Source organism: Stegastes partitus, unplaced genomic scaffold (assembly GCF_000690725.1).
Source record: "Stegastes partitus isolate 25-593 unplaced genomic scaffold, Stegastes_partitus-1.0.2 Scaffold1303, whole genome shotgun sequence".
NCBI classification, from domain to species: domain Eukaryota; kingdom Metazoa; phylum Chordata; class Actinopteri; family Pomacentridae; genus Stegastes; species Stegastes partitus.
Window position 1 is genome coordinate 4,185 of NW_007579034.1, and position 20,311 is coordinate 24,495.

The 20,311-nt window shown below is 40.9% G+C and overlaps 1 protein-coding gene across 6 annotated transcripts in view; it reads right to left on the reverse strand.

Moving 5' to 3' along the window:
• usp2a (ubiquitin specific peptidase 2a) overlaps positions 1–20,311 on the reverse strand; it is a 50,444-nt gene that overhangs the window by 3,008 nt on the left and 27,125 nt on the right. For 4 of the 6 annotated variants that reach the window (XM_008298296.1, XM_008298297.1, XM_008298295.1 and 1 more), the window contains 10 exons: positions 8,985–9,035; positions 7,632–7,755; positions 7,180–7,291; positions 6,948–7,058; positions 5,952–6,016; positions 5,666–5,769; positions 5,236–5,316; positions 3,962–4,040; positions 3,306–3,410; positions 2,303–2,423 (listed from right to left, as the gene is read on the reverse strand). In XM_008298296.1, the coding sequence (XP_008296518.1) occupies positions 2,303–2,423; positions 3,306–3,410; positions 3,962–4,040; positions 5,236–5,316; positions 5,666–5,769; positions 5,952–6,016; positions 6,948–7,058; positions 7,180–7,291; positions 7,632–7,755; positions 8,985–9,035 (953 nt within the window). The remainder of the gene's footprint in view (positions 1–2,302; positions 2,424–3,305; positions 3,411–3,961; positions 4,041–5,235; positions 5,317–5,665; positions 5,770–5,951; positions 6,017–6,947; positions 7,059–7,179; positions 7,292–7,631; positions 7,756–8,984; positions 9,036–20,311) is intronic. The other 2 variants (XM_008298298.1, XM_008298300.1) reach the window with 1 other exon arrangement.

Below are 20,311 nucleotides of genomic sequence, written 5' to 3' on the forward strand. Positions count from 1 at the left end.
TGCTCTGATCGGCCTGAAATTTTATGCTCCGTGCTCCGAGTCTCAGCCAGAGCGTGTTTCCGCCACGGCCAACACACACGCCGCCGCGGCTCGCCACTGAACAGGAAGTGGCTCGTAACTAGGCCACACCTGCTCCGATCTGCCCCAAACCCGACACGATAAGAGTCCCGCCCGCAGCACGTTTGCGCCACAACTCGACATGCGCAACGGCGGACAAGCGTAGGGCGAGGACCCGTCCATCGCCACTTGTGGCTTTAATTGTATGCTGTTCTTTTCAGAAAATTAAATGCCCTCAGTCTTCATGTTAGTGATACCGACATTTCATACATTTGAAACTGTTTGGATGTTTTCGCTCCTGCTGCTATTACTGTCTCTATTATTTCCATTTCGTATTAATATGTTTTTCCCACCAATGGTCGTATACCAACAGCAAATTATACAATGAGTTTATTAATACAGATGAAGTGTTATTAAATATCACACTGCAGCGGTGGAATGTCAATGTTGATCAGCTGCACATAAACAGAGCAGAACAAGAATGATTTCATCACCACCACCTACAATGTATTTCTCAGTTTTGTAGCTGTGAGCAGCTCCTTCATTTCCTTTGTGCACTGCATTGTGGGAGAACAGTGTACATCAACAGTACACTCCATAATGTGCTATATTTAGTGTGAATACAGGCTGTTGTGTCATTATGCCACTTTCCCAGCGCTCCACATTACGTGCTACAAACCTGCTAAGAATTAGAATGTGCTGTGGATTTAGGACACGCTGAGCGAGTTAGCTGGGGGGCAACACCTGAGCCTCATTTTTGTGCGTGTGCTTCTTTACCCTTTGTGAATCTGTGCCATGGAAACGTCATTCTGCATTAGCTGCTCATTCCTAAGTCTAAATTTATAAGGAAAGATCTGAAGATGATTCCCAATTTATGGATTTATGGATATTCATCCCCAATGGACAGGACACTACTATTAACCCTACTAATGTTGCTAATGCTAAGAGAGTGGCATACGCATGTGCTTCCCAGTTTGATTCTGAGTAGAATGGCTGTGCAGAGCTTAAATTACATCTATTCTTGATCATTTTTCATGTGAAAATGTTTGGAACTAATATATGCGGCTGAAAGAACAGCATCATATCTGAAAAAAGTTCCTTTTCCAGTGAGTTCCTGCTGGTTCCACTTCCTTTACTGTTACTGTTTGCTGCTCTTCTCACACAAATTCATCAGCTTTGGGTTCTGACAGACAAAAACATTTGAAGATGTCACCTTGGTCTCTGTGACGGACATTTTCCACAACAAATTTTTTTAAAATCACAAAACAAGTCGTGCATGAGTGTATACACGCATACATGTCTACATTTAAACATAAACAGTACAGATTGTACATGTTTACTCATTCATGTTTTATATGAAGCATGAAATGAATACAATTTAATTTGCTTTGCTTTGCTTTGCGTGACCACATGAAAGCTGTGATCATTTTTCCGTCATTACTAAATTAATCCCTTTTTTCAATCTGAGAGGGTTTCAGTATATACAGCACGCATGATATATAATGCATGCTAAGCTATCCCTTACAAACAGAGCCCCAGAACAGCATGTGATGGGTGTAGTGAAGTGAAAAAAGCCTGCTCTGCATGGTAATGTCCTGTATTCCTGCTGCACTGTGACAGTGGGATGCAACGATACGGAGTGATTGGGGAAATGCATGAGACGCGTAATGTTCAGTCAGAAAGAGAGCGCGAGGCAGAGTGCTGTGTTATGAATGACTGCAGTGTAGCAGGAAGAAACCCGTAGGGAGCAACTGGATGCTCACGAGGCAGCAGAGGAGATAAAGGAGGAGAGGAGGATTATCTGCAGCTCCTACTATTATTCCTCCTGGTAATACTCACTCACTGTTCTTTCACTTCTGTTTTTTTCCTTATCTTTTCAGCCAGAGTGTGTTCATGGTAACGGCTAATGTATTCATGTGCCTGATAACTCGCTGTGCTATTATGTGGTAAAGGATTCATTATAAATGATTGATATCCCATATGCCACTAATATGAAAGTGATAACAGGCTGTATAAATCATTATTACAAAAGCGTAGCAATACACATTTCTTATATACCTCCTATAATCTTCTTCATGAATAGAAATGAGCAACATTTTATTGAAACTTGAAAGTAAACTATTTTTTTATCAACACAATTCAAATGACAAGTCATTATTTCAGACTTTTTGTACGGTACGTTCTGTGTGTATATCTTAGTACAATGTAAACTACATGAATAAACTCTGATCTCTGAAAAACCTACCTGGAGTCATTAAATGTGTACCATTCTCCCGAGTTGGGATTGCGACAGTAGGCTGTGTAGTGACCGCCCATCGTGGTGCCTGAGTGGTTGGACACTGCATACAGGTTGTACACTGCGTTTACTGCAAAGGGGACAGAAACAAAAACAAAAGTTCAGCTACTAGTTTAAATTTGGAATGGCAAAAAACCCCAAAAAACAATCAAACATCTGGAATACTTTCCAGAAATGTATTCTTGTCAGCATTTGAATGGTGTGACACTAAAAGTTTTTCTTCAATATCCAAATCATTGCTCCCAACTCCTGCAATATATTGTGTTTTCCTGAAACTGTATCTTCGTAGCCAAACCACTGGATAAGTGTGACAAATGTTAAAAAACAAACAGGGCTGGATGGGGGATCGGCTTAGATGTGTGAGTTGCTCAGTGATCTCCAGGCCAGAGAAGAGAAGCAGACATCAGTGTGGTGGAGGACCGTGGTGGTCCTCCGATGTATCAATGTTGACTCCAGCCTGAAGTCACAGCTCTCAGAATCAAGTCAATGTAAGTCAAGAGAAGATGGGGGAAAGTCCCTGAGTGGTAACGCAATGTTCATTAGGAGGAAGGTAGAATGAGGGTCTGGAGGTAGAAAAGCAGCTTGACAGTCCTCAAAAGCACAAGTCCAATACACGATGCCAAAATTTAAAGATAATAATAAGCAAAGTCTTAACAAAAAAAGCATAAAATCCTAAAAAAGGATGAGTCTCAATCAGTGTTCGATCAATGTTTGAAAATAACCATTGTTTAAGACACAAGACCTTAAACATTCATGACAAAGGTAAGGTCTCAGTAGTTGGCCTTGTAAGTTAAAGGATGGTTTAAAACAGTAGATAGACAGATGCAGATTTATATAGATTGTTGAAGTGTCAGTATTAAAACCACAGCTTTACAGCTTTATAACCATGTCTTACGTCTGCACTAACCTGCTTCATTACAAGGTGATCATGAATCTGAGGACTGATACTTACTGCTGTTTTCAGAGGCAAACTCCCGCAGGTCAAGATCCTTCATGGGGAAGTTAACAAAGGTGGACAGTTTGCTGGTTCTGCGTGCCTCAGAGAAGCGTTTCAGGTCTGGAGAGGGAGGGAAGTCAAGGACCAACCGGTCTGTATACTAACATACAAAGCATGTGAGACAATTACGTGTAATGATTCCTCTAAATGTCTTCACTCATGGTCTCAGGCCTCCGAGGCTTCAGAATGAGATCCATCACATCAGTGATTTGACAAATTAATTACAGTCAATTAGCAGTTCTCACCAACATTTGATCATTTGTGATTGTCAGTGCTCATTACAGCTGATTATACTCGACTGGGCCTCTGATACATGACAGTTTCCTGACTGTGTGTCAGAGCTGTCATACGATAATTGCTCAGAGAACTTTTATATTGTCAAAGCGGCTGATACAAGCACTTACTGAATGCTTTATTCTGTATGGATCTTTTTGTGAGGTAGCTTTTCAACAAGCTTGAAATAAAACATAAAACAGCAAAGTGTTTGACAGCCCAGTAGAAAATAATGCAAAGTAATTAAACTACAGCTTATTATTCTCAGCTACAGGCTCACTGTAGATGTCAAACATAATACATCAGAATTACAGGCAGGTGTTCCGAGAAAAGGATACGCAGCACTAAGATCTTGGGGAACTTCTGTATTGTGAACTTCTTAGTGCATCTCCTCCGAGCTTTACACCTGTAGCACGTCTGTGGAGCACAAATAGAGAGTTAGTTAGCTCACTGTTCAAAAGCAGCTTCGTACTATGCAGCAAGATATGAAGCATGCAGGCTGGCATCTACTGTAATTACTGCTGCCTGACTTTGTTCTGTCTGTTTCAGTATATAAAAAACCTTTCACCATGCAAATGTGCAGTCTTATAAATCTGCAGTAAATACAAAATGGAGCTACAACAGTGTTTGTACTTCATCTGTAGAGATGCACTGTATCTTTGTGTTGCTGCAGGCTGCAGTTTCTGCACCCTGGTTTGATAATCTGTGACTCATCAGAACACTTGCTGCACTCTGTGCCATAGAAACATAGACGATGCAGTTAAAGTCAGAAGGCCACATCAAGTCAAGGCTGTAACTGCTGAGACAGCTGCAACTAGCCTTTACTAAAACTACATTTAGTTTTGTTTCTTCCCCCCGAGCTGTTTTCTGTTGAAAATATTAATTTTGTCAGAGAGCCAGTTTGATTTTGAGCATTCTACAAAACTAAACAGTTAAGTATGATGCTTAAGCTACCTTTAAACCGCATAAACAGATGTTGTAAATGACTGAGTTGTATTGAGTTCAATAGGAATAGTGATAGTACTCAGACAGACTCTTGACATGCTATGGACTGTAAGTACTAATCAAAGTGAAATGAATTTCCTTAAACAAACTGGTTAAAATTAAATCAACAGGTGAGAGGACACAGTTTATTGGTAGATGCTGCAGATAATTACCCACAGGCTGAGAGCACAATCTGCATTTTTAGGTACTGTGGGAGTCTTATGGGAATAATATCTGGGGAAGACCGCTTCAAATAGAAAGAATACCTTCCAGTCTCTCTAAACAGCGTGCCCTCCAACCTGAAAAGCTTGTTACCTCAACTTCACTGCTTCTGTAGTTAGTGTGTCTTTGTAAGGCACCTTAATCCTCTGTGATCAAATTATTTCTCCTAATTTCAAACTGGCAGAGACATGTACCTAAGGCATACTCAAAATGAAGTCTAATTACGAAGAAAGAGACAAATAACATACAGCGCACTAGTCTCACTAGTTTGGTGTAATCTGAGTGGATAGTAAAACCATGACGTCAAAGTGCTGATTACTATATGGTCTATTTCACCAAACAACAGGAGAGAAAACTGACATGAGGAAGGACTACCCTCCTGTTGGTTCATGTGGTGGAAACCTACCGGCTTCTCGTCCCCGTCAAGGACGTCCTCTTTGGTGAAGAGCCGCATGCAGTCCATCAGACTCACCTCACCATAGCCCTTCTGAGCACAAACATAGATGCATTCACATTAGCACGCACCACAGCAACCACACAACACATACACAAATACACACATACACAAAGCAAAGCACAGGAAGGGACAGGAAAGAAACCAAAGAGCTCATGTTAAGAGCTGAGGACACAGGTTTCAATGTGGAGAGAGTTCAAATCATAAGGCAGAAAGAAAAACCACTCACACAAACACACAGAACCAAAGTCACCTCTGCACTACTGACTGTGCTGACATTTGTGTCTGCTGACCTTCTGGGACATGTTACATAATAGTGACCCACACTCACCTAGCTGTGTTACATCTTAATGTGTGTATGCGTGTGTGTGTGTTCTCTAACCTTGGCGATAGGTAAAGACAGATCCCAGAAGGGGTCGAAGACAGTGGAGCAGAAACCACAGTGGCTGCAGGTCAGAGAGCTCTTCAGCTGCCCCACAAACAGGTCTGCAAGAGCAGCAACGATTACATCAAAACATGACAGATGAGTGGATCAACAAACAGCATGAAAAACACAGAGAAGCTTTCTATTACACTTTCTTTCAATTAATCTGCTGAAGACTAATTTAATTGTGTCCATCTAAAATACTACCTACGACTGAAAGCAGCATTTGGCCCTTGCTACTCACCAACTATCTTACTGTCTTCTCTCTCCAGGTATTTACTCCACATCTTCTTCCCTTTCTCCTCGTCCCTGAGGAAGGAGAACAGGCAAAAAATTAGATTGTTGAAGCTTTATTACCTTTAAAAAGCGCCCCCCTTTTGTATTTTCTTCAATCGTTTTAGTGTTAAGATCATCAAAACAGAAGAATAAGAATCGAAGACAGAAGAAGGTGTACAGATCACTCAGCTGTTCTGATACAGTAACGGGGTTGATAATGTAAGAGATAAAGGAGTTGACCTACTTTACTCTAAATATCTAGGTGACAGAACACGGTATTAGGGGATTAAAGATAAAACTACTCTCATCCCTGAGACACTTTTTCAAGCTGGAAATACATATTTTTCTGGATAGTTTTTAATATTTCAGCAGAGTAGACCTGTTTTGAGGGTAATACTGAAAGTTGCAGAGATTAACTGTGACCCTTAAACAAGCCGTGGTTAGATAACTGATAATTATGTCCAAGAAGAATTGGAGCATTAAGCTCATCTGGGCCCCAGAGAGGCAACAGCTCAACATGGGAGGTGAAACTGTCGCACGCAGCCTTAAATTAAAGCTTAATGATGAAGCCTTAATGATTCATGTTGTTTTCGTCTGGGCCTTGTTTACATTCTGTGTACCATACATATCCCATACAATGGCCTACAAATGATGTTTTTCCATGACCAAGCTGTTTGTGCTCAGAGGTTATTAATTGGCAAGAAAGTCCAATAAAACACAACACATTGTGTCATATTTCATTCATATCTCATTCCACTCCCCAGTATTTCTCATCTCGCACCAAACAAATTACCCCGTTTAGGATCAACTTTTCTGAATAGTGAGTGTTTCTGTCAATCTAGAGATGCAGCAGGAAGCAGGCCTGCTGGTCTTGGCCACTGATCTGTGCTGAAAGGTGTCAATGCAGGTACACACACACACACACACACACACACACACACCGTCTGTCAGTCTGATTACTTACGGCAGGTGGTCGAAGTCCTCCACAGTGCCTCTCGGCCTGACGGTGACCCTGTTGACTTCGTTGTGCAGGCCGTCCAGGAGGAAACGCAGAAACTCCTGAGCATCCTGTTGGCTGTAAGACAGTAAAACAGTCAGAAATACGAATGTCAGCCGACCCTTTTTCTGATCGTATTTTTCATCTCTTGGCTTGTGTTTTGCACACGTGCACAAAAAAAGAGTGTAACAAAGCTTACTTGTATCCCACAAATCTGGGAGCGTATCTCTGGATCTGAGTTTTGAATTCGGACGGGCTGACTGCCTCACTGCTGGATGATGTCCACATGGTCTGTATCAGCTTAGCAAATTCTAACAACACAGAAACCATTGAGTTATTTAGATAAAGTGAACTTGTCATAATGGCAGCACTTTATTCAGGTTGATGGTAAACTAAAGCTAGAACTTGTTATCCTATCCTAAGTCAGATTTGGTGCATTTTCATGCAAACACGAACATTTAAAGACCTAAAAAAAACAAAAAAAACAAAAAAAAAAACAGACATCCAAAAGAAGGTTACCTTGCTTCCTAACACGTTTTAGAAGATGCAAATCTAATTCCCAGGTAAAGAGGGAATGAGTGTGTTACTTGTCCACAGCTGTGAGAAGTGTTTGCTTTGGACTCTAGGGGGCCTGTGTGACACGTCTCTTACCTTCCATGAGGGCTGTGTTGGTGCGGCTGTTGTTGTTAAGGTCTCTGCGGTGCGAGTTGTGCAGGCAGTAGTCTCGCAGGCTGTGTGTGTTGCTGAGACACTGCAGGATACTGTTCATGAAACACTGCAAGGAAAATGGACAAGAAATGGTTTAATTACCTTAAAAATCAAAGAATTTCTCTTTCATTCACCTAAACTATCATTACAATTAAAATAGTCCTGTAAGTCAAGATTTTTGCGAGGAATCTGACCTCAGTTTGTGACGGTCACATATATAATGAAACAACTTTTGCTGTGCATGACTTACATCCTTGTTTAAAGATAATAAAACCCAACAGTAACTGTTCAATCTTCTGTAGACTATATTAACGAGGAACAGTTCAACGTGTTGACAGTAAGCTTGTTTACTTATTGTCTAAGCATTACTCTAGAGAATTATTACCTTTATCATATATGTATGTTATGTATGAATCTACAGCAGCAATGTGTTGGCTCAGCTTCACATCAAAACTGGAAACATGGGAAACAGCTAGTCTGTCCAAAGGTAACAAAATCTTCCTACCAACACCTCTAAAGCTCCCTGACTGACATGTTGAATCTTGTTTTCCTCATAAATAAAAGGAAGCATAAGAACAATTATTCTGGTTTGACAGGAGGTTATGTTTGTGATTATTTCTTGGCTTGCACAGCAACTTTCTAAAATCTCAGCTGGTTGCCCAGCAACCTAACAGCGAGAATGAGACTCCAAGAAATGACCACAACAGCCCAAGAAATAGTCCGACACATATGTATGTGTTGTTTTCACACCTGTTTCCACTCTCTCTCCAAAGCTAAGCTCACCACCTGTTGGCTCCAATCTCATATTTACCCAACAGACATGAAACTACTGTATTTCCCAAAAATCCTTTTCCCTCATTTTGCAAAATGGTGATCTGCAGTCATGTGACACATGCTAATGCTAACAGACAACATCCCAGTCCCTGTCTGTGTATATGCTGCTCACATCACGTGTCCACATGAGACACGTGCAGTTTGGTAAGATCAAACCAGTTGGAGAGGGAGAGAACGAGTGCTGCCTGGTCCATAGTTCAGAGCTCTCTGATTAGGTTACTGTATACACACACACACACACACACACACACTGTTTATTTTAAGAGCCGTTCTTGTGCCTGTTGCCTGGCAGATACGATGCTGGACCACCACTCTTGTGTGGCCAGACATCAACAACCTGCTCTCAGTGTAACGCTAACTAGATTTCAGGAGAGCCACTCCAAATCAGTTGAGAATAACATGACACTATTGCAAGACTTTTGGCTCAAGACAGATGTAATTAGACATGGCTGCTGTACTTACAGTGTTTCCTAAGTTCTTCAGTCCCACCAGGCCTTGGGCACTCTTTGAATTCTGAAAGACAAAAGACACAACATTTAAATGGACGTCCACCTTATAATCTTTCTATCAGACTCGTGATGAAGAAAGGTTTCATCCTGCCACCCCTGACCATCAGAAAAGAAATCGCATAAACGTCCCAACTTGGTTTTTGGAAGCCATAACAAAAAAGCAAACACCATGTTGTAGTTTCTAGCTTTCATCTCTGTTTGTCTTCTTCCCGTGCTAATATCAATGAATGAAATGTGAACTTTCAGCTGTTGTTTGTAGTGTGCTGCCTTGACCTGATAAAAAAAGAGATATATAAAGTACTTGAAACTGTACTAAAAATACAAAAAAGCACAAACAGAACCTCTGATAAATACCTTTTTTTGATTTGGATTCAAGTTATTATTTTCCTACTGTTCCTATTACACCTCTGGAGAAACCACAGAGGACCTACTGCAGTTTAGCTGTGGCTGGAGTGAGCGTTTGAATTTAGTTACTTAAATATACATATACAGAATTGCAATTTATGATTACCAGAAGAGGGAAAATGAATAAAACAAACAAAAAACTAAAACAATAATCATTCCTTTAACACTGCCTGAAATACAGCCTCTCCTTGTCTATAGCTTTGAAACTGAATAACCCAGGACTGTAATGTACATCCCCACGAGTTGTTTTCTAAAAGTGCTGATGTGTTTTAGACAAAATTTGCCTTTAGTGATATCCTCGTGGATCTAGAGAATAAAAGAAATGGTCATGTGACAAAAATGTTATCTACTGTATGTTCACTCTGCAGTTGAATGTAAGTGTTGTGTCCATCTACACTGTACAATGTGAAAAGTTGATCTTACTTAAATCAACCTAGGAAATCGGTTGCAGTCAAAAAAGCTAAGTAAATATAATCATTAGTCTTAAATTCAGTTTACTTCATATCTACTTGTAAAGTTTACTTAAAATTTTAGCTGTATTTACTTAATTTTGTGGACTTAAAAATAGCAAGTATAGTGAACTTGATCTTTCCAAGGGTTAGAAACTTAAATAATAATAATTGATCAGATTTATATAGCGCTTTTCTAGACGCTTTTCGCTGTCAATTATTCATTCACACACATTCTTTCCAGTGATGGTAGCTACGGGCAGACTGACAGAGGCGTGGCTGCCATTCTACCCTCTGACCATCACCTCAAACAACCCATTCATACACATTCACACCAGGCAAGGTGGGTGAAGGACATAACAACCATGACACAGGTTACACGGCGGAATCGAACCACCGACCTTCCGATCATTGACTGAACCGCTCTACCACCTGTATGTATGTGTACCACCCTGTAAAATTTCTGGAAACTTCTCCTGCACTTCTCTGCTGCACATGTGCACTGCTGAGCTCTGTGTTCAGTCCAGGAACAGAACATTTCAAGTCCAGTTTACTCAAGTGTACATAGTTTTACAACTCTTTAAGGAAAAATGACTACATACTCACAGTCCATGAGTTAAATGGACAGGGCAGTGAGAAATAAGTGACGTACACTAATATGATTCAAGTAGGCATGGGTATTACCTTTTAGAGTGTGGTGAGCATTATCTTCAGAAAGAAACTTGTTTTTGTTATCTCGCAGTCTCCTGGTAATCGCTCCCAGATGGCAGAGATCTGATCAACAACAGTAGATAACACCCAAGCACTGTACTCTAACAATTTCAATTTACACTGTTGCTTTTGCTGTTGAAAATTCTCAGTGCAAGGACCCATGAAACAGAGACATTCGAGCTCAGTGAAACACAACAGATGGCGAAGCATATTATCATGATTTCAAAATCTTAAAATGGTAAGAAAAAAAAAAATGCTTTGGAGATCTTATGTCATCACTTGCTGCGGTTACATTTCATTACATAAGTTGTTATATAATTGAGTGGCTAGAGGAAGAACTAACAAAGAACGCGGGGGTGGATAAGGAATGCACTGGTGCCCTTGACTATGAAGCAGAAGCAGCAGACCGTTTTGCCTTAGAAAACACGAGCTGTGTCAAATTGAATGCATTTTGCACAACATTCCATCAACCAGCATTAGTCAACCAGAGTCATGCCCTATTGATCACGTTTTTAGTTGCTGTGCAATTTAATGTGCTATTTCAAGACAAATCCGTCACAGTCCATATAATTAGATGGCTCCTTCTACCAGTTCTTCTTCGTGTTATCATATAGTAAGTACAGTGCAGCAACAGCTTCAGCTGCACAGAAACGGGCAAACTAGAGGCAGTAAAAGCGTGTTGACTTGAACTTGTATTTTCTACGCAGCGAGCGGCTCTGCAGGGCCGGCAGCCTAACACCAGTCACCTGATCTCACTGGCAGTTGAAATGTATCTTACCCACGTGCTTCCTGCTCCCCTCAGCAGTGGTAAAGCCTGAGCACACTCACTGAGAGTACTGGGTGTCAGGACCACCGTGAAAATAGGCCAAACCCAAAGTGAGGCCACACAAAAACATGATCATTTTAATGTTTACTGACTAAATCAAAGAGAGCACGGAGAGATGAGGGGGGGGGGGGGTGTTTCAGAGTGTCTATCAGTGTTATCTTAGTATGCGGACAACGCTCCATCAAAAAAGGAGAACATCTGAATTGCTCATAATCCTCGTTGTCTGGTTCTGAACACAGTAAAAGTTAGAAAATGCAAATATGATCTACCACATGTTCTTGAGAGACCAGAAGCAGTTCATACATAGTAAGTCTTGCCTCACCACACCCTGGAAGTTCAAACGGCCATATGGATTCAGCTGCATACATAAGTGACCACAGTTTGCATACTTAGTGACCTTGCTGACCCAAGGGAGGAGTCCTATGTGACGACCATTCATAAAGGAATCAGCAGTCCAGCGGGCGTTATGTGAGTAGAGTGGATCAGCACGAACAATCACACTACTGGTATTAGGCTTAGCTTCATTTCTACCAAAGCAGAATGTTTTCTAACTGTAGGAGTGGGACCAGCACAGCTCTTCACTGATTAAATACATACTAGTAGCCATGTGCTGACTGTAATGACTTTTTCATTACTGATTAATTTCTCAGTCATTTTCCAAATAACTAACTGAGCAAGAAAAACGTGTTTGGTCAACAAGAAGTCTGTTCAATTTTCAGTGCAACAGAACAGAGCAGCCAAACTTTATATTTAGCCAGCCAGCGACAATCAGCTAATATTCAACATTTTTGCTTTTCCTAAAGCTGCATAATATCTTCATTTATTGTAATCAACTTTTTAAAGCTGCATTCCTGTGTTTGTGATCCACTCGCTAAAGCTGCTGATTATTTGGGTCACTAGGGGGCAGCACAACAACAACTGACACAACGCTGGCATTTCATTTTCCTATTAGCTTATTCTTGTGTTGTTACCTAACAGTTGCCTGTTTACACATTCATCAGACACATTAGAGCAACATTATCATTCATCCGGTGACAGGTTTCTGCCCACTTGACAAATTTAAGTCCAATATTCATCCTCCACTGTTTTTCATCGCCACCAACTCCTGAGAAAAATATCTGGCTCTGTAGCTGGTTAATGCTTTACTATATTCAGCTGTGTGTTAGTTGAGCAGCGTACAGTGGGTTCTTCACTGAAAACAGCTGCTTGTGGTGGCTGGAAACAAGGTTGGAAGATGAAAGCATGGAGATTAAACTAATTCTGCCCAAAAAAACAAAACAGTAGCTGCAATATGCTAAAAAGCTTTGTGGCGCTAAGTGGAATAGCAAAAGTCTGGTGAGAATTTTTTATGGGTTCATCATACTTAGCAATAAACACACTGCACAGCTGATCTACTACTAACAGGAATATACAGATAATGCAGCTTTAACTGATGCTCACAATATTGTTGCTGTTGATAACGTTTTAGGCATTTCAGCTCTACACATAAGAGTTTTGCTTGCACTGCATGTGACAGCAGAACTCAAAGTGAGCACTTTCCTGTTTTGAGCTCCGCTTTTGGGCTTCACGACGTTCACATGAATGGAAGCATGTTCCGTCTGTTCACCAGTAACGTGTGCCTGCAGCTTATCTCGTTCTGATACAGGAAGGGCTTTTTACTATTATATAAATAACCCCTGCCATCTGTCTACAGAGTCAATGCAGCATGTGGAGGGGGAAAATAAATCTACAGTTTAATTAACTGCAGCTTATCTAAATCCTTCTTTCTGTAAATTCCCCTGTACTGACTGTCGTGAACAGAGCACTTTATTAGCCACAGTCATATAACATCAACAGGCAAACACACACAGTCTTGTTGTGGGTATATCACTAGCTCAGTGATGACTCCACTATGACAGGATGCAGGACAAATCCTCCCTGGTCACCTCAAATTTTATTTGGTAACACACACAGACACACTCACACTTTCTCACCCCCCCCACCACCACCACCACTGGAATGTGTACGTCTGACTTTGCTGCACTCTGCTGAGTAATGCCACGGCCGGTCCCAAAAATAGCAGCTTTGCTTTTAATAATGCCGGCTTGTCCACTTGCAATTGGCTGATCCTTCAGCCAGCCGGGCCTACGTCACGACGATGAAACAACGTCCCGGCTCTGTCTCCGTAGCAACGCTATTCTTACTTTTTTGCGGGATGAAAAAGCTAGAGGACACTGTGACGTCACGGTGACGAGGCTGAGCATGGAGGGAGTGTGTGCGACTGTGTGTGTGTGTGTGTGTGTGTGTGTGTGTGTGAGCGAGTTTATTGTGTGAGGAACTGGCAGTGAACGACTTGGAGCAGATGTGACTTTTACACTGGGAATATTTTTAGACTGAAGTGGAAAACAGAAAACATTTTACTCTGATATTCAGCATCTCAAGGTAACAAAATGAAATGGAATAAATATTCATACCAATGACAGGCAGGTGACATGTGACTGGCTCTCATAAAGTTATATAATGGAATAAAATGTGATATAATGAAAAATATGTGCTTTTGAGAAAGGGAATGTTGAAAAAAAGGACAAATAAAACATAAAATTAAGTCCTATAAAAGGTCTGTCCTGATTTTAAAAATAAGGATAAAATAATATGAGGTGAGTATTATAAATTTTGTCAATTATTTGATATTATTGATTGATGTGATTATTCCTGTCATTAAAATATATATATATAGACATACTGGAGCACCATAGGCTTTTAACTCAAGCCTTTTTTTTTTTAGAAGCAGCATTTAGTGCATCATGGGACACTAAAGCCGTCCGCTAAAAGCCACACTAATGACATTATTTTTGGTGAGTTAGCGGCTCTCCTGAGGGCAGAGTAAAGCAGCTTTTATTGCAGCTTTTACAAACTGTTGAGGAAAATCTCCCAAATCACACTGCAGGGATTTCTCTGGTCTCTCCATTATACGTACTGATAATGCTGAGATCTCAACGAGCACTAACAGGAGTGGAGCACTGTTGACTTTGAAAGTAAATGACATAAGATTTTTTTTTAAAAATGGCATCGTTTCATTGCCTAAAATAGCAACACGTCACAAATGAACTCCTATTTAGTCCATTCATTCGACAGACGTGGTGTAGAACGCAATTATAATCCAAGTCATTCAGTCTTCTTTGCTGAAGCAGTGTGTCAAACAGGATTCTTTAATGTATGTGTGTGACGATCCAGGAATCACTGGCTTGAGCTTTGATGCCAGCCTGTAGCATCACTACAATCACCACTATAATGACAGCTAATTCTATTTTGCGACGTCTGCTGTGATTCTTCTCTATAAGCAGTTCAAACCAGCATGGAGGGTGGATGTGGGATTAAAGTCATACTAACAATAAGGCTGCACCAGCGAGGCATTTTCACCTTATGAAAGAAACAAATGAAGGGTGTGCAGATGTGTATCATTCCAGAAATTCAAGAAATTAATTTCATAGATTCCTGTTGGAATAATGTTGTTAGCGTTTATTGCTGATGTTGACACATTAGTAGGTTGAAGGGAAAGGATTTATGCGTGGTCAACTTTGAAATCGAAACCATGACTTGAAACAATGCAATTAGTCAATTGCAAAAGCTGCAATTAAGGATATCTGTTATGCAGTACATCTGGACCAGATTTAGACTGTTCTGTCAGTGGTTTTGCAAATTCATGTCATCCTCCCTGTTAGACAGTCATGCTACTGAGAGTTTGACAACTGCTACAAATAGTTGTAATGTAAATATTGAATTTTACTTTCACTTAAAAAAAAAAAAGATATCCCAAATGAAATCTCAATGACGATATATAACAGCCTGGAAGTCAAATAAAATGATGAGGCATATTTCGTTGACTAGTTACTACTAACATTGGTGATGTCTGAACTCCCATCCTATGCTCTACATATTCAATATGCGTAGTATTGTTCTACACTAGTCGTGGGGCGGCTGTGGCTCAGGTGGTAGAGCAAGTTGGCAAATGATCGGAAGGTCGGCGGTTCGATTCCGCCTGTGTCATAGTTGACCCTTCCCACCACCTTCCATGGTGTGTATGAATGGATTGTTTGAGGTGTTGGTCAGAGGGGCTGTAGGCGCAGAATGGCAGCCACGCCTCTGTCAGTCTACTAATCGTAGCTACCACCACCAGAATGAATGTGTCTGAATGAATGAGTGACAGTGGAAAGCGACTTTGAGTGTATAGAAAAGCACAATATAAATCTGATCAATTACTATCATTATTAGTCGGAGTACTAACCCATCACTTCCTCAAAGTCTCATTGTCAGATAGAGGTGCATCTGCTTGCCTGATTTCAGAGAGAATTATCAAATCCTTACATTTTGTTTCCATCCTGGTAAAAAGGAGAAACTTCCCACCTAGACGGCAGAGCTGAGCTGCCTGGTCGCTGTTCACTATTGTTTATTTTGTTCGTCACTACTCTACTGCATTATGGGATATTTAAACTGGTGCAACGTCCAGTGTTTGCATTCTGTAAAAACTGCCTGGAAACGGTCTGCACTTTGCACACTGTTGAGTTCAAACTTGAACGTTTGACAGCAAAATCAGCAGCTACAAGATTCAAATCACCTTAGTGCTACACACCATCATGTTATTTTAATTATCCAGTCACACTCCACCACCAAAGGTCCTCGAACTTGTTTCTTGTTTTCCAGTGAGTAAAGCTCATGACCTCAGCGTCACATGCTGCTAGGAAACAATCCCACCATTTGAATTCTTCCCCACTGTCTAAAGTAAAACATTAAATCCTAAAGTTACCATTCAAGTTCCAACGTTACAAATTCGCTGCATCTCTCGTGTATTTCACAAGATAATAAGATGGTGTACTAATGACACGCTTCACCAAACTAAAGCTAAGTGGTTTCATTAAAGAATCAATAGGAAAGGGAGAATGAAAGGGATGAAAAAATAAAAGACAGTGCAGGAGAGAAGACAAATGAAACCGACAGTCACAGGAGAGAGCATATGTCGACTCTTCGTATTCCCAGTTATTCCATGTGAGCGGACTGATACACACCGCACACAAAAGCAGCAGCCCAGGGGGATATTTGTATAAATGCTCTATTCATAAATGTCTGAAGCAGCTCAGGCAACGTGCAAGCTACTTTTGAAACCCTAGTCCTCTGAGGGTAAAAAGCATCAGGAACAGAGAGGCCGCAATAAATAGCATTCCAGAGGCCAGGCTGAACTGCTGCCTAAAGCTGGAAATAAGAGACAGGGGAAATGTTCTTTTGGCGCATTCCCAGCTTGGTGGAGGTAAAATCTGTCCATCCACTGTGCTCAATTAATTCAAAGATGTGGCACTACCGGCCTGAGGGACGGAGGGTGGTGTCGGGACAGAGGAAATGGGTCAAAGCAAGGTGAGGAGGTTGGAAGGAAAGAATAATCCCTCATTCTGGCACTGTTGTCCAGAGTGACTTCATAGGAAAACAGAGGAGGACAACAACGAAAAGGGAGACCGGAATCTTTTTTTTTTCATCGTTTTTCCTCGTCCTGCAAATGTTCATCTGTCCACTTGATGAACCTTGTCCCTCAGCAGGGTGTTTACATCAGGCAGAATCTGAGCAATCCAGTGTAACGAATGCCTGCCGTGCTTTCATTTAGCATCGGACGTCAGCTGATATTGATCAAAAGGCAGTGACTAAACAGACAGGCTCAACCGAAGGAAGGCTGTTCAAGGCTACATTCTTGTCATAAGAAACCAACTGTATGAGAAAAATGAATTAAAGGTTGAAGACTACATCAGCGTGCTCATGCATTTACACATGCATTTGATTTATACTGAAGCCATTCTAACACTGTGACGAAAGACATTATTGTACTTAACATCCATGCATTCAATCGCATGACCATTAGATGAATTGTTTGATTGCTTATTATGAAATGAGTGTCTTAATAAGGTCCTATGAGTTCAGGAAAGTGATAAAATTATGATCTGTTAACATGTTTAACAAGTGACCGTGTGTTATTTTGTCTGATGGGAACTGAGTATTAAAGTTAACTTGTTGACATTTTGCCTAGGAGTAGCCCGATAGAGCGATATTTCAGGTGGATTCTTGTTTGTTTGTGCATTTACTGTTGCTTCAGGTTCATACTATTGTGCTGTTTGACAGTTGGCAGTTGTAAAATGTGAAAACACACTATTTAAGTTTTGCTTGTTTACAAAAAATCTGGGGCTGCAAGGTGGAGTAGTGGTTAGCACTGGTCACCAGTTCGCATCCTGGTGTGGACACTGAGGATCTTTCTGTGTGGAGTCTCCACGTTCTCCCCGTGCAGCGTGGGTTCTCTCCGGGTTATCCGGCTTCCTCCCACAGTCCAGAAACATGTTGAGGTTAATTGGTGATTCTAAATTGTCCGTAGGTGTGAATGTGAGTGTGCTTGGTTGTCTGTCTCTTAGTGTAGCCCTGTGATAGACTGGTTACCTGTCCAGGGTGTCCCCTGCCTTCGCCCTGAGTCAGCTGGGATAGACTGCAGCCCCCCGTGACCCTAGTGAGGATTAAGCGGTGTATAGATAATGGATGGATGGATGGATGGATGGACAAAAATCACTCCAGAGGGCAACTTTGATGGCTACTTTACTAGAAAGACTTCAGCATTCAGCAGATTTGTCTCAATGGAGACAATGGAGATTGGAAGCACCCATCATGTTCTAAAAAATTTACCGATTGGTGAATTTTAGGCTGTACTACTCACTAGGGCCAGTGGACAAAAAAGTTTTTTACCCCATTGGAATGAAAGTGAAGTTAAAATTAGGCTAAGGTTTTTAAAGAAAGACTACCTTAATCGACCCTCTGCACACTTGTTAGCGCAGCAGCTCCTTAGTAATCGAAACCTGGTGGAGGCTGGAGATGGTGCCAGAAAATAACAAGCACAGAGCACCACTGATAAAGTCGAGAGAGAATATATTCCAGACTATAAATGAAGGCACAGGAGCACTCAGATGACCTCTGTGCTACCTTCTACTAGGTTGAAATACAAAATTGTTGTCTAAAAATACCAAAATGGGTAACGGAAGTCTTCTAACAATGATAATGATGAAGTTGCTGTTCATTGTTAGGGTTTAAATAGTTTGTGGATGGCAATCATTTTTACCTTAACTTTAAATGGGTGCATCCTTATACATGATATCCAATTTCATTCCACAGTATCTATTGTGACATGGTATTGTTTTGAAAAATCTATCCAGAAGCTATTTGTAGACAAAAACAACAAGCTAGTAATATCTGCTAATAATAATCATCCTGCAAAATAAAATCCAAACACTGGGAGTTATTTCATTGTGTGCAACTTACATAAAAATGTCAGATACTGCAATAAGGCAGCCCTGCTTATTGATTTACAACACTGCCCCCAGTGACTAACCACATGAAGATATTAAAAAGGATGGTTGCAATAGTGCAGTGTGGCAATGAAACCACATCATCTTACATTATGAACTGCCCTATCACCTGAATTGTACAACCTTACATTTCCAGAATTACAACCATTTTGAGAGCTCTGAAGTTTTCAGAGTAGGATTGAATACCAAAACATTCCAGCGAGACAAAATAGCAATAAAAACACAACATTCATGCATAACGATGGCAGCCCAAATCAAAATCAATGTGGATGACTAATATCTAATTAGCAATATTGGTGATACTGTTACAGCATGCCTCCAACATCGAGGCAATAACAAGTGCCACCCTCCCCTCCTGCCTGCGTCTCTTGGGGCTGTAAACTAAACTTCACACTACCAGCAGCAGGATGCCTGGGTCCACCTGGCAGTGCAGAATGCCAATTACTGATTGGCTAGCAAAACAGCGTGACAGTGAGCAGCAGAACAGTCTGTTCTGACCCGTGTCTGTGTTTGGCAGACTCTCATAAACAATCTCTCTCTCACCCTCGATGAGTTACCTTATTTGCAACCATCGAGTTCGTCCCATGTGACCAAGAGTGACGTGTTAGCTCCCTTACGATGGTGTGTGTGTGTGTGAGCGCGCAGATGCACGCTCAGTGTTGGCACTTGATAGGGAAAGAGAGACAATCTATTTATTTCTCCCCTCTGAACAGAGGGATGGAATCAGTCCTCAGAGCTGGCTGAGTCATCGTCCGTGTCCCTCTCACGCACGCTCACACACTTAGATGCAAACAAGTGAAGAGTGAGATCCTCTTACTCAGAAGAATGGCTGTCTTTCTGTGAAATATAAATAAATATCACACACGATCTTCTGAACTGGCCTCTTGGTTTCGTCAGGTCATGGGTGAGAGAAGACACTCTTCACACACTGTCTTCACCCACTGGGGGTATCGCACTAAGATCCCACATTGCTCAGATAACAGTAAGAGAACATGTGACCATAAAGCAATCCTCTGGCTCCTTATGTAACAGCTCTGTTCTTCTTCACACATCTCCACTGGTAAGCAATTCTCCACCAGGAGAAAAAAAAAAAAAATCCCTCTCAGTGTCAGCAAAGTTAGCTAACAGGCTCATGTTTACATTTTACTGAAGCCTGGGCTCTCAGGTCAGCCTGTGTCTAATCAAAACACACTACACTGGAACATCACTCCATAGGCCTTGACAAATGAGCTGAAAATAACCACAAACTGATGTGTAAAAAGAAAAAAAACATGACATACTTGTGTGAAAGATCTATTGCCAAGTTACTCCCACAGAAGTAAAGATCATTGTGTCGTTATTTCAGGCTCTGAAATGAATCCTCAGCAAATATGACAGATTTTATTTTTCTTCTGTAACTGAAAAAATGAGAAAAGTAACAAATTAAATAAACAGGAATGATTTAAAACATAAATAAGTCCAATTTAAACAAATAATTCTGAAAAATAAGAAAAATTGTGTAAAATATTTTGATGAAAAATGGAAC